This window comes from Glycine max, chromosome 6 (genome assembly GCF_000004515.6).
Source record: "Glycine max cultivar Williams 82 chromosome 6, Glycine_max_v4.0, whole genome shotgun sequence".
NCBI classification, from domain to species: domain Eukaryota; kingdom Viridiplantae; phylum Streptophyta; class Magnoliopsida; order Fabales; family Fabaceae; genus Glycine; species Glycine max.
Genome location: NC_038242.2, coordinates 19527443 through 19541956, shown reverse-complemented (window position 1 = coordinate 19541956; position 14514 = coordinate 19527443). Strand labels below are relative to the sequence as shown.

At 28.4% G+C, this 14514-nt stretch overlaps 1 protein-coding gene across 1 annotated transcript; it reads left to right on the top strand.

Annotated features, from left to right (window-relative positions):
• Positions 1-3251: 3251 nt before the first annotated feature.
• Positions 3252-5566, top strand: LOC100820051 (annexin D1). Its single transcript, XM_041016127.1, is given in 5 exon segments — positions 3252-3288; positions 3291-3326; positions 3761-3906; positions 4404-4622; positions 5271-5566. Coding segments are annotated over 5 exon segments (714 nt in total). The 3' UTR covers positions 5547-5566.
• The last annotated feature ends 8948 nt before the right edge of the window (positions 5567-14514 follow it).

Here is a 14514-nt window from a genome sequence, read left to right as displayed (position 1 = left end):
AGTGGTGTACCCTTTCCCTACAAATACCCCATTCTTGATCAAAGTAAATAAATCTGCACCTATGGTCTGAGTAAACCCAACCTTGTTCAAAAGAAAACCAAAAACCATATTCTTTCTCATTTCTGGAGTATGCATCACATCTTTGAGGATTAAAGTCTTTCTAGAGGTAAACTTTAGTTCAACATCTCCAGTTCCAGCAACAGTAGTGGTGTGGGAATCACCCAGCAACACTGTCTTATTTTCAACATTCGTGTATGTTTTAAACATAGCACGATCATAGCAGACATGGCAGGAGGCGCCAGTGTCTACCTACCATCCATCTTATCCTCCAATCATATTGATCTTAGTTATCACAGCTATGTATGACTCTTGAGCAATTTTCTGTATCTCATGGGATTGAGACTCTACTGATTTATAATCAGTCATTTGATACTTGAGGTGGCGACTAACAACATACTTATTAGTCCCAGCTTCCTCAGTATCATACTTCTTTTCCAGAGCCAGCCAAACTAATTTGGCAGACTTATATGGGCTATAATAATCATAGAGATCATCAGCTAACCCATTCAGAATGAAATTCTTGCATAGGTAATCATTTTCATTCCAGAGAGCTAATTCCATAGTCATTTTATCCTTCACTTCCTTCTCAGCATCCTCAGGTACCACCGGAATATCAGTGTTCAAAACATAGGCAACTTTTCTCATAGTTAAAGAAAACATCATCTTTTTTTGCCAACATTTGAAATGATACCCTTCAAACCTAAAAGGTTTGTTGAGGTCATTGTTGTTTGAGCTAGTAATATCTACGGTAGCCATAGCAGAACCGAATCGTCTTAAAATTGTTGTAATAATAATTTATGGCAAACTGGAAAAATTACTGGCTGAGTCGCGGACAATGTCGTTTTCTTTAAGACGTTTCGTGGCACTGCCAAAAATTGTGCAAGCAGACTATCAACCACGAAGTCCCCAGGATAAACCAGCCCAGATCACTGTATAAGATTCCCACTGCACTGAGGGAACCTTTCTAGAATTACACCTTCTTGTATGACTTGAAAAGTCACTCTAAAACCACCCGAAAAATATGACTTAAAAAGTCACTATTATAGCCAACCGAAAATATGACTTAAAAAGTCATTCTTAAAGCCAACCGAAATTATGACTTAAAAAGTCACTCTTATAGCCAACCGAAATTTTAGAACGACAGAAAGAAAGAGGGAGAAGTTTGCCGGAAATGCATCGGCTGAAATATGGGAGGGAGAAAGAAAAGTTGAGGAAATGCTTCTCAACTGGGACAAGGAAAAATGGATAAAGGAGCTCTATATATAGGGAGTGAAACACTATTCAAGTGTTTATCCTGAACGATGTGGGATTTGAAGCCTTTTTTTCCCTTTTTTTTTCAAACTTTCATCCTTATTCTCCTTTGTTCTAACGCAGGCCCTATAAAAGAAGCTAACAATAACTATAACAGGCCAACAAGAAATACAACAAAGGCCAATTACCTTCGAGAGGATGTCTGAAATGCCAAAGCCGGGATAATCTATCAGCAGCAGGGAGCAATTAGCAACACAAAGTTAGAAGCAATTCCACAAACTTCTTAATTTCACTAGGCAGCAAACAAATTCTGTCATAACAGAATTGCATTCTGTTACAATAAAAATGTAATATAAATATGTAAAAAACAATTTAAATATGCATGAATGAAGCAGAAAGTTATATCTATTAGCTTTCTTTTCCCCTTTAATCCTTTACCGCAATCCTCTATCATGCATACATCAACACGTATTAAACTTTTCGAATTTAATTGAGACTATCATCATTGTATATTATCTAATAATTTGTCTGTGCTCAGAGTTACTACGTATACCTAACATGTTTAATTTGAGACTATATATATATGTTGCAGCAAGTACAAAATAACAAAATGAAGTTCTTCACTCAAAGGTTCACACCCCATGTTTATGTGTATTCAAAATTCAGCACTTATGCAGAAGGGGTTGAAATCAAAGTACGCATAAGTGCTCACAGATGCGTGGTTTGAAGCTAACTGAACGTTTCAAGAGCACTGAAGTTCATGCTCTCAGTTCTTCTTCATCAGAAACAAATGGTGGCAATAGTAGCAAAGCCTCAGTGGCTTCTGCCACCAAACCTCACAACTACCTTAACAGAAACAAAACCAGCAGAGTGTGCTGGCAAGAATGACAGTGGAAAGCTGAAAAATAGTAGAGTGAAAATTGACAAGGTATTTAGAAAGAATGCAATACATTCTTCATTTACATTCCTCCATTTACACAACATGAAGAAAGAAAAGTGTTCCCTATTCTCCATACAAAACGACTATAAAGCTGCACTGTTGGGACTACTTATGCTTTCTCTTTGTACTGTGATACTTTTTAATGTCTGAAGGGCGTTTAAAATACGCATAAAATAAAAAGTCTTCCATGTTGTTCCAATCATTGATGAAGGTACCTACCTATTCGTTAAAAAAAAAATGCTGGTAGCAAAGATAGGAATCTGTGGAGAATCTTTCGTTTTCTATCCAGGTCAGCCACGTAGACATTTGCTCACAACTGGATGGAGTACTTTTGTGACTTTCAAGTAGTCTGTATATTTGTGGCTGTGGTGCTTGGAATATCGGATACTCTGGCCCCTGTGAGTTTGTAATTTTATTTAGCTAGTTGATTTCATAAAACAAGAAATTAAAAGGAGTTGTACAATATTTTTTGTTGATGATCACAAAATGCTGATTCTTTTTTATACTGTATTTTATACATACTTCAAACTTGGGTAAATTTCGGGGTTTTTTTATTGATCATATCTTCTATGGCTCTGGACACTGGCTTGTAGCCGGTAGTTGGTCATTTTCATAAGATGACAATGTCTCTTCAGTGGTAATTGCATAAAAATGAAATTTCATTTTTATTCCAGTGAAAGACTATCTTAAAAAATTTTATTCCCCCAACTTCTACGAGGTCCAGTTGCTTTGGGTCAATTTGGTTACTGCTGACGGATTGCCTGCCACTGTTATTGGCCACAATAAACAAGACTCTGATGTGATGACGGCTAAGACGTGATTTACACGTTGTTGCATGTGGGACACCCACGTTGACTTCATTTACCGACATAAACAAATTCTTTAATTTCATATATATATAGTTCCCTTCCCTGTTTTATATTTCTTACACATCATAATACAAAACAGAGCAAAGAGAGAGTGTGTGAAAACTAAAAAGTGAAACAAACAGAGAACAACAATGTCGACGTTGAAGGTTCCTCAACCTCTTCCCCCGTTGTCGATGACTGTGAGCAGCTCCGAAAAGCCTTCTCAGGTTTCACTGTTCTTCTTATTCTTAAAATCCCATTTTAAATTTTAATGATATACGATCATAAGTGTAAATTAATCTCAAGCAAATTACTTTATACCATGCTTCTTTCTTTTGTCTTGTCATTTATTTTAGTGGTTCAATTTGTGCATATACGTATATAGTTTGTTATCTGTGCATATCTTGTTAATTTATGAAGTGATATGTGATCATTTTTGGATTAAAAGACAGAAAATGATGATCACATTAGTGATTGTGTTGTCAGAACTATTGTAATTCACAATCAGGTTATATGGTTATGCTTTTTTTTAGTTGTTATGACAATCATGCGGTGTATAAATTGAGATCTTGTTTTCAGTTTTGAGGATCGTGTCTTGGGATATACATTGGTTTATGTTTTGACTTTTGATGAGTTTTCAATTATCCAAATGTAATTGCAGGTTGGGGAACTAATGAGGGGCTTATTATAACGATTTTGGCTTATAGGAATTCTTCTCAGAGGAAGCTTGTCAAAGAAACTTATGCCGAGACCTATGGAGAAGATCTCCTCGAGGCCTTGGACAAAGAACTCACGAGCGATTTTGAGGTGAGTGCAAAAATAGAATTTTTCACATAATTACATAATTCTGTCAATAATCCTTCATCATGTGCCAAATTCACCCGATCATGTACCACTTGTTGGGCTTTCCTAAAAGGAAAGGAGGTCTTATAATAATAATGAATAAAATTGACATGCGGTGCATGTGTACGTGGTATGCTGGGCATTTCCTTTCTATCTACGAGGGTGTTCCTTGCATGGTACTTGTATAATGTATACTTAAATTAGCATCATTCAAGAGATTGTGGTACACACTAGTTTTGTCTGAGTTTTGGTTAATTGAAATTTAAATACACAGTTCTAGTTAAAACCTGCTTTTAAGGTAAAGTTCAAGAGGATATTAAACTTATTAACTTGGGAGCGTGACAACACTCCAAAATGGTTGGTAATGAAACTTGATTATAAAACTATCATGTAGGAATAATATGCTTAACGTTTATTGGGTGTTTGAAACTGATGTGTGCTTTGAATTTTGTCCACACTAGAGGTTGGTTCATGTTTGGACACTTGATTGTGCTTAACATGATGCATTTTTGGCAAATAAGCCAACTAAAAAATGGACTTCAAACAATCAGGTTCTGGTGGAAATAGCATGCACTAGGTCCTCTGACCAAGTGTTTGATGTGAGGAAGGCTTACCATACTCTTTATAAGAAGTCTCTTGAGGAGGATGTTGCTCATCACACAGCAGGAGACTTCTGTAAGGTACTGATTCTTGAGCATAAGCTTGTAGTTAGTTGAAATAAACATTTTATAGTCATGTATCGTTTTGAATATGGCAATTTTGCATTATTTTCCCCCTCATATTGGTTCCTAGGAGTGTTTTTAAGTGGAACAGAAATAGTAGGCAAATTGTATATTGACATGGAAACTTAACTGTTTTTGTCGCCGTTTATCTGGTCCTACAATGTCTGAACCCATTTGTTTGGTTAGATCATAGATTAATGTTTTTGGGTGTCATGCATTACTATATGTTCAGTTTGTTTGTTTTTTTAAAGTATATTTTCAGTTTGTGTTAGTGATGCAATGAAAAATTAATGATTGAATAAAACTAATGAGAACAAAATTGTATCTCAATGACTGTGGGTTGCGGCTACGGAATAGCCTCGACTCCATTAGAACAATTAAGCCTTTTGTTCGTCAAATAATTTAGATTTTCCTTCTGTCAGAAACAAAACTGACCAAACGTAGAATCTAGAATCATAATTTTTCAATCGTACTGAAATTTTAGTTTGTATTTACACCATGAAGAATTTATTTTGAACTATATTTGTGGTTTTCTTAGTCTATCGGTGTTTTTCTCTTTTTTCTCACTTCAAATGGTCAAAATTAGCTAACATTTGTTTTCTCTAGCTCATACTACCAATGTTGCAGGATCTGAAGGCGGATCCAAAGGACGAGTTCCTGTCTTTACTAAGAGCAACTGTGAAGTGCTTGATCCGCCTGGAGAAGTACCTTGAGAAGGTTGTTCAGTTTGCTATCAACAAGCGAGGAACCGATGAAGGAGCCCTTACAAGAGTGGTTTGCCATCAAAGGAGGAATAGTGTCCCTCTTGAACGTGCCATTGTTAAGGACACAATTGCTGACTATGAGAAAATGCTTGTGGCACTTTTATCATGCATATTTTAAATTTTTTCATTTTTTTAAAAGTACATTTTAAGACAAATTAAATATTGTAAGATAAATTAAAAAAAATAATTTAACCGTGACAGCAAAACATAAAAAATAATTATCAATTAAAATTGTTTTAATCCAAAACAGGATTTGGTAAATATTCCTTTCTTAAAATGTTAACAAAAATCTAAAATTACTAATTAAAAACTCAATTAAACGATTAATATAAAATAAAAAGGCTTAAATATTTTTTCCTACAATTTAACGTTTTTTTCATTTTTATTTCTATAATTCTTTTTGTTTTAGTCTTGTAAATTATGTTTGTTTTATTTTTCATTCTTTGATTTTTAAAATATTTTAGATAACATTTTGAATAGTTAAAAATTGTTTTAAATAATGAAAAAAATATTACCTAAAATATTTTAAGGACAAAGAATAAACCAAAAATGATTATTTTTTTGTAATTAAAAAATGCTAAGTTACATGAAAAAAATATGGTTTTTTTCGTGAATACACTCTCTTTTTCTTGTTTTTTTTTCAATATACATCACTTTGTAATTTAATTATCAATCTACACTACTTTGGACTTTGTGCTTTTTTTTAATATAAATACACCTTCTTTCTCGTGCTTTTACTCAATCTACACTACTTTCCAATTTAATTCCTAATATACACTACGTGGACTTTCTTTCTCCTTTTTATTTTTTAATTTAAAATATTATAAAATATAAATATATTAAAAACTCAATTAAACGATTAATATAAAATAAAAAGGCTTAAATATTTTTTCCTACAATTTAACGTTTTTTTCATTTTATTTCTATAATTCTTTTTGTTTTAGTCTTGTAAATTATGTTTGTTTTATTTTCATTCTTTGATTTTTAAAATATTTTAGATAACATTTTGAATAGTTAAAAATTGTTTTAAATAATGAAAAAAATATTACCTAAAATATTTTAAGGACAAAGAATAAACCAAAAATGATTATTTTTTGTAATTAAAAAATGCTAAGTTACATGAAAAAAATATGGTTTTTTTCGTGAATACACTCTCTTTTTCTTGTTTTTTTTTCAATATACATCACTTTGTAATTTAATTATCAATCTACACTACTTTGGACTTTGTGCTTTTTTTTAATATAAATACACCTTCTTTCTCGTGCTTTTACTCAATCTACACTACTTTCCAATTTAATTCCTAATATACACTACGTGGACTTTCTTTCTCCTTTTTATTTTTTAATTTAAAATATTATAAAATATAAATATTATATTATATAATTTTTTTAATTCATTTTAAAATTACTTATTTATTAAAAAAAATTATTTTTTTTTTTTTTTTATTTTTTTAAAGAAAATGATATTATTAAATATAATTATTTTTGTTTTATTATTTAATTTACTTAACATATTTTTTAGGTGAATTTTTATTTAAAATCTGAATTTTCTAATATAATTATTTTTAATATAATTATATTACTAAATATAATTAGTTTGTTTATGTCATTAGATTTAATTAAAGATGAAAGACTTTTTGTTTAACAACTTATTTATAGAAGAACATTACATTGCATTATCAATAAAATACTTAAACAATTACATTTGGCTAAGGAAAAAATTAAAATGAAGATATGTTAGAACAATTATTTGTGTTATGATCATGTTGCCGACAAATTTCACATTTCTTTTTTACTTTCCTATTCATTTTCTTCTTCATCCATCTCACTAGGGAATGCGAGTTGGAATAGGACCACCCTTGGTCATCCTTTTTCTCCTTGGATGAGGACCCACTTATCTCGTTCATATTCTTGCTACATTGACTGGATGGTAGCAAAAAATAATCGCTAATTAAATATCTTTAAAGATATTTTCAATATATTTGTATTATAAAGAATAACTCATTTAGTCGTTATCAGTATCTTTTAGATATTTTAATCTTTTATTTTCATATCTGCTAGCCATAAATAATAAAAATATCAATTCTATCACTTAAGCCAAAAATAAGTGCTAAATAAATATTGTTAAAGATATTTTCAACGTAGCAGTTACTACTCTTTGAAATTTTTTGTCTATTGTATAAGATAGATATATTAATTATTTTTTTACTGTGTTTTTTAGTTTATTTTAATACTACTAACTAATTTTATTTTTTTTAATTAACGAAATAACAAAAAAATTATCAACAGCACATAAATCTAATTATGTAACTAAAAAATTATACTCTAATTTTATCCAATTTTTTTATTTTTCTTTATCTGTATATTTTTTCTTTAAAAAAATAAAAAACAAAATTACAAAATTTAATATAATAAATAAGTAATTTTAAAACCAATTAAAAAATTAAATAATATAATATTTATATTTATATTTTATAATATTTTAAATTAGAAAAAACAAAAAAGGAGAAAGTGTGTATTCAGGGTTCATTTGAGTTGCAACTGTGGATCTCTTTGCCCACATTTATTTACAAAGTAATGTCAATTTTTTTCTCTCTCCTTTTTATTTTTTAATTTAAAATATTATAAAATATAAATATTATATTATATAATTTTTTAATTGATTTTAAAATTACATATTTATTAAATTAAATTTTATAATTTTTTATTTTTTTTAAAGAAAATGATATTATTAAATGTAATTATTTTTGTTTTATTATTTAATTTAATTAACATATTTTTTAGGTGAATATTTTTATTTAAAATATGAATTTTCTAATATAATTATTTATAATAAAATTATATTACTAAATATAATTAATTGTTTATGTCATTAGATTTAATTAAAAATGATAAGACTTTTTATTTAATAATTTATTTATAGAAGAACATTATATTGTATTATCAATAAAATATAATTATGTGTGGTCTTGAAATACTTTTCCTCAATCAACGATGACATCGACAATGTTGTATTTTATTGATAATGCAATATAATGTTCTTCTATAAATAAATTGTTAAATAAAAAGTCTTATCATTTTAATTAAATCTAATGACATAAACAAACTAATTATATTTAGTAATATAATTTTATTAAAAATAATTATATAAGAAATTTCAGATTTTAAATAAAAATATTTACCTGAAAAATATGTTAAGTAAATTAAATAATAAAACAAAAATAATTACATTTAATAATATCATTTTCTTTAAAAAAAATAAAAAAAACAAATTTAATTTAACAAATATGGAATTTTAAAACCAATTAAAAAATATATAATATAATATTTATATTTTATAATATTTTAAATTAAAAAAAAACAGAAAGGAAAGAGAGTGTATTCACCTTAATTTGAGTTTGTAGTTGTAGGATGTCGTTGGCCAGGTTCACTTACAAATGCAAACAAATTAGTGTAAAATGGGATTTACATTGCAGAGCAGTGTATATAAAAAAAAAATAGGAGAGAAAGTCCATTAACAGATAAAACCAAAAAAATATACTTAAGCCAAACAAAAATATTGAACGTATTGGTATTGATATAAACGTGTTTATTAATGATTGAAATTTATTACAGTTTTGAAAATTAATATATTTATTGGATTTAATAAATGTAATTAATGTCAATATATGTATATTAAATCAAATGTATAAATTTTTAATTTGATATTAACATTTTGTAATTTTACTGTAAAAATTTTTTTTACGCAATATAAATAAATAAATTATTTTAAAGTTATCTTTCACTTAATATCTTTGAACATAAAGCTTATTTTGATAACTAATTATAACAATTTTTAGTTAAACTGTTAAATATTTAACAAAATAGTTGAAATAACTTCTAAACAGTAATCCAATGCACACACTATCTTGTTCTTAAATGACTAATTTTTAAGTATATTTTATAGTATGGACATTAATGATAGATTTTTTTTACTGCGCGTTAATGATAGATTTCAGAGCCATGAAAAAGGTTATGCAATTTTAAAGCTAATAACTTAGAAATGGGTAAGTTATTATAAGCTTTCGGACATTATTTTCAATTTTTATGGATAATTTTTTTAAAGCTAATAATTAAATAATATTTAATAAACTTAATTAAATATTTTAACAACTTAGAAATATAAGACATGTTTTGTATAAATAAATAATATAAATGTTTTTTATATTTTTTTGTTCTAATATTTTAATATTAGCATTTTTTTTAGTTTAAAACCTCAAATTAACACTTTTCAAATAAGGTTTTATGGATTCTTGTTACCTTACTCTATTTTTCGTATTTAAGATTTCTATTTGACATGGAATTAATCTCTCTTTCAACGCATTCATTCACATTAGGTGTAAATTGGTATTTCCCATGGCCATTTCATTCTTAAGTCAGATAATCAAATCTCAATCCTTAGATACCGAAAACAATTATAAAACCACTTGTTCCAACAAATTTATCTCATCAACTTACTCTTAAATAATTTAAAATCTTTTTGAACTAATTGATTACCAGAGAGACTATGAAGATGGATATTTAAAATTTTGGATTTTAAATTGTGTAATCGATTACCAAAATTCTGTAATTGATTACCAGCGAAGAGATTTTAGAAAAACTTTGAAAAGTCATGACTCTTCAGAAACATAACTGTATAATACCAGTGAGAAAAATTCAGAAAATCTTTTTGAAAAGACACATCTCTTCAAATTATTTTGAAAATATACAAATGGCCTATATCTATATGTGTCTTACTTCGAAAAGGAAGAGAGCATTCTCAGAGAACTTAATTGTCAAAATCTCTCTAAACAACTTTGGCCTTGCAATTTACTGAGAATTCTTCTAGGAACTTTAATTTGTATCATCTATTCTATAAGAGAGAAATCATTTTGTACATCTTAAAAAACTCAGTTGTAATCTAGAGATTCTTTGTCTCTTGGCGTGTGAAAATCTTAAACACAAGGATGAAGGATCCAAAGGTGTGTTCAAAGACTATAAATGATACAAAGATAGTGTAAAATCTCAAGTAGGCTGCTTGAGGACTGGACGTAAGCACGAGAAGTGGCTGAACCAGAATAAATTGAGTTTGCAATTCTTTCTTTCCTTATCTCATTTATTTTAATTGCAACTGATTTTATCTTACATGTTTAAAGAATATTGATTAATTTAATTGTTGCTTCTCTTGCATTCTAACCTATCATTTATCATTTAAAAGAGGATTAAAAACTTATTAGTCGAAAATTTTTAAAACTTAATTCACATCTCTCCTCTTAAGTTATTGAGGTCATTTGTTCAATATATGCTTGATTGATATTTAAAATTGATTTCTCATATATTCATGCATGATTAAATGAAAAATTTATTATAAAAGTTAATTTAAGTACATATTTTAATGGTTAAATGATTAATTTTATTCTTTATCTTATTTATTTTTGTTAAGCTTGGTCTTCATCGTCCGAAATGTTTATTTTAGTCATTTATATTTTTTAATTGATTTAAAATAATTTTTTCATCTATCTAATGTTGACGTTGTTAATAGATAAGATACCAATGTCTAAAAATCTAAACAAAATGTAAGTTTCTTTCTCCTTCTTCCTCCTCCTCCTCCTAGTTCCTTCATGGACTAATATGAGTCTCATCAATAATGAGATAACTCTCATTCAACCAATCTTCTTTCTCTTTCTCCTACATCTATCACACAATTCTTTAATAAATATACAAACTCCCATGTATTTTTTTTGTTCTAAGGAGGTAGAAGAAGAGGATGGGGATTGGGAGAAATGAGATATAAATTTTATGATGGTTTTTAGAAGTTAATATTTTAAAATAATTAAGTGTGTTAATTTGATGAAATGAAAATTTTGAATTAATTTATAAAGGACTAGAATAATTTTTTTAAAAGATAAAGAATCAAAGGGAATAAAAAATTTAAGATAAAAGATCAATTTTTTTATGAATAATATAAAATCAAATTGGTCATTTAGCCGATTTTAATTATGTTTGGTGATTTAAAATCAATTTAATAAAGAGGGGTTCCATGGTGTACAAAAAGAGGCCTTCAAGAAAGTCGTTGTACACAAGAGTAAGAGCCTTTCTCTTTGAACTCTTTTCGATAGGTCAAGTGTTTATTGAAAATATATATAATGCTTATTAAAGGCTTATACCTGATTCTAATGTGCTATGATCTTTATTATTTATATTAAGAGTAAATAATTTCAGAAAAATTTAAAAATACCCTTGTGAGACCCTAACTATAACAAGAGATACTCCCTATCTCTCTAAATTTTGTGAATAATAGAAATTTAGAAATTTAATATAGTTAATAAAAAATGATAGAATAAAAAATTAATAATATAAAAGTAAATGAAAGTTAATGTAAATTATATAGATGTAGAGGAAATTGCTAGCAGAAATTATTCTAAAGCATGCATAAAAGCTCCAACACCTTAGCAGAAAACTTCTAGCAAATTTCATTTGACACTTCCTAAACCAAAGAACCAACATAGCTCAGCCATAATTTCATTTCACAAACCAAAGCATATGATGCGCACACGCACCAGTGCATGCTAGTTACAAGCAATCCTTCAGCAGGGCAAGCTTTCGCACCATATAAAGCTTTCACACCATAAACCAAAATAGATAACTCAAGCTTTCATAGATAAGTACCATAATGTTTACATCGTTCAAGCATTCAAATTTAAAGTACCAAAGTACACAACATAAACTAGTACATACTGAATATAAATTAGTCATATCCAACTACACATCCTAATAACAAAATAAAACAAGAAATGGGTCTTCACTTTTCTTCATTTTTATATTGGATCTTTATCAGCAACCTTCCTTCTAGTGAACCTTGGCGCTAACATGAAAAGTAAGGGTGTTGTTGGTGGGTCATCCACAACAGGTGCATCTACTATTGAAGTGTCTAAAATGTTCTTTTTGTTTGGGTCTTCTTATGTTTAGCTTATACTTTGCACCTATTGTTGATGTTCCACCGGTAGCAAGGTATAAGCTAAACATAAGAAGACCCAAACAACAAGAACATTTAAGACTCCACTATGTTGGAATTGAAAGGAGAGAAGTTTTAGAAACCCTAATTTGAGGAAGAAAAAACAAGTGAAGAAAAAAATATTTAACAACTTTTTAAATTTTGCATAAAAATCCAATCTACGTGTCACAATCTGGGACAATTTGTCACGTTAGATAGTCTGTGGCACTAAAATTACCAACAATGCACTTCACTAATTACTTTTAAATTTAACGACAATGATTATTTTACAAAACTTATACAAAGATAGAGACTATTTTTTACATTTCAAAAAAATAAGGACTAATTTACAAAAGAGATAAAAAATCAGGAACCAAAATGTCTATTTACTATTAATATAAATAATAAAGATCATAGTACATTAGAATCAGGTAGAAGACTTTAATAAGCATTATATATATTTCCAATAACGATTGACACTTGACCTATGGAACAGAGTTCAAGGAGAAAGGCTCTTACTCTTGTGTACAACGACTTTCCTGAAGGCCTCTTTGTGTACACTATGGAACCCCAACGTGTGAATGAACTTTTTCCTTCACCATCCTAATCCAGTTTAATCAACATACGTTAAAAGTTAACCCAAAGAGAAAAGAAAACGACTTCACTTAGTTATTATTATTATTATTATTATTATTAAACCCACGTGTGAGCATTTTGGAATTGGAACCAAACAAACACTGTATATATTGTATAACTGCAATGGTTAAGCGAGAAAAAAAAAATAAAAAAGATTGTGAATCAATCTCATAGGTTAACAAAAATTAATATTTTATCAAATTAATATTTGTTTATAAGAAATATAAGAAGAAAAGGTGACGGATTGAATCTCTCCTCCTAACAAAATAACAATTAACATGTATGATAAAAAAAATTAATACTTGTTCATAAAAGAGAGAGAGATTACGATGGAGGACTGCACGAGAGGGATAATCTGGACGAGGTTGTTGAAGAGAACGCGATCCAAATCGGTGTCTCTATCAAAAAGCGGAGAATTTGGGTGGCGCAAATCACGTTTTTCTTTCGAATCCACCAAACGCTGCCTCTCGTGCATTTTTCTCACTTTCTTTGAAATGAAAAAGATTGGAACGAAATTTTAGAGAAGAAAGAAGCGAAATAACGAGCGGAACTGAAGCAGAAACCAAAATTGGTGAAAAAAACGGTTCGTTTTCATTTCTACATACGCGCGCGGAAATTCGACTAGGACAAAGAAAACTGCGTATTCTTCTAATTTACATTAACTTTCATTTACTTTTATATTATTAATTTTTTTATTCTATTTTTTTATTAACTATATTAAATTTCTAAATTTCTATTATTCACAAAATTTAGAGAGATGGGGAGTATCTCTTGTTATAGTTAGGTTTTCATAAGGGTATTTTTAAATTTTTCTGAAATTATTTACTCTTAATATGAATAATAAAGATCATAATATTCCCTATCTCTCTAAATTTTGTGAGGAGAGAAGCTTTAGAAACCCTAATTTGAGGAAGAAAAAACAAGTGAAGAAGAAAATATTTGACACAATTTGGGATAATTTGACACGTTTGATAGTCTATGTGACATTAAAATTGTCAACAATACACCTCACTAACGACATTACTTTTAAATTTAACGGCAATGACTCTTTTACAAAACTTATGCAAAGATAAAGACTATTTTTTATATTTCAAAAAAATAGGAACTAATTTGCAAAAAGAATCAAAAGTCAAGATAAATAATTACATACCAAACTTTTATTTTGATCATTGCTATTTGTTTATTCATTTATTTTACAACAGCCACATGATAATAATAATGAATAAGTAGTGACAAAACCTATTTTAAAACTCATAAAAACCAAAAACTAATTCAGTAATTTTTTAAAAGGATCAAAATTCAATTTACCTTGACACCAAATACATATTTTCGTCAAAGAAAAAAACTTTCATTCTGTCATTGATTGATTATTGACTTATTGGTAAAAGTGCAGTAGTATCAAACTTGATTTTTGACAGCGGTTACTCATTACTCCAACA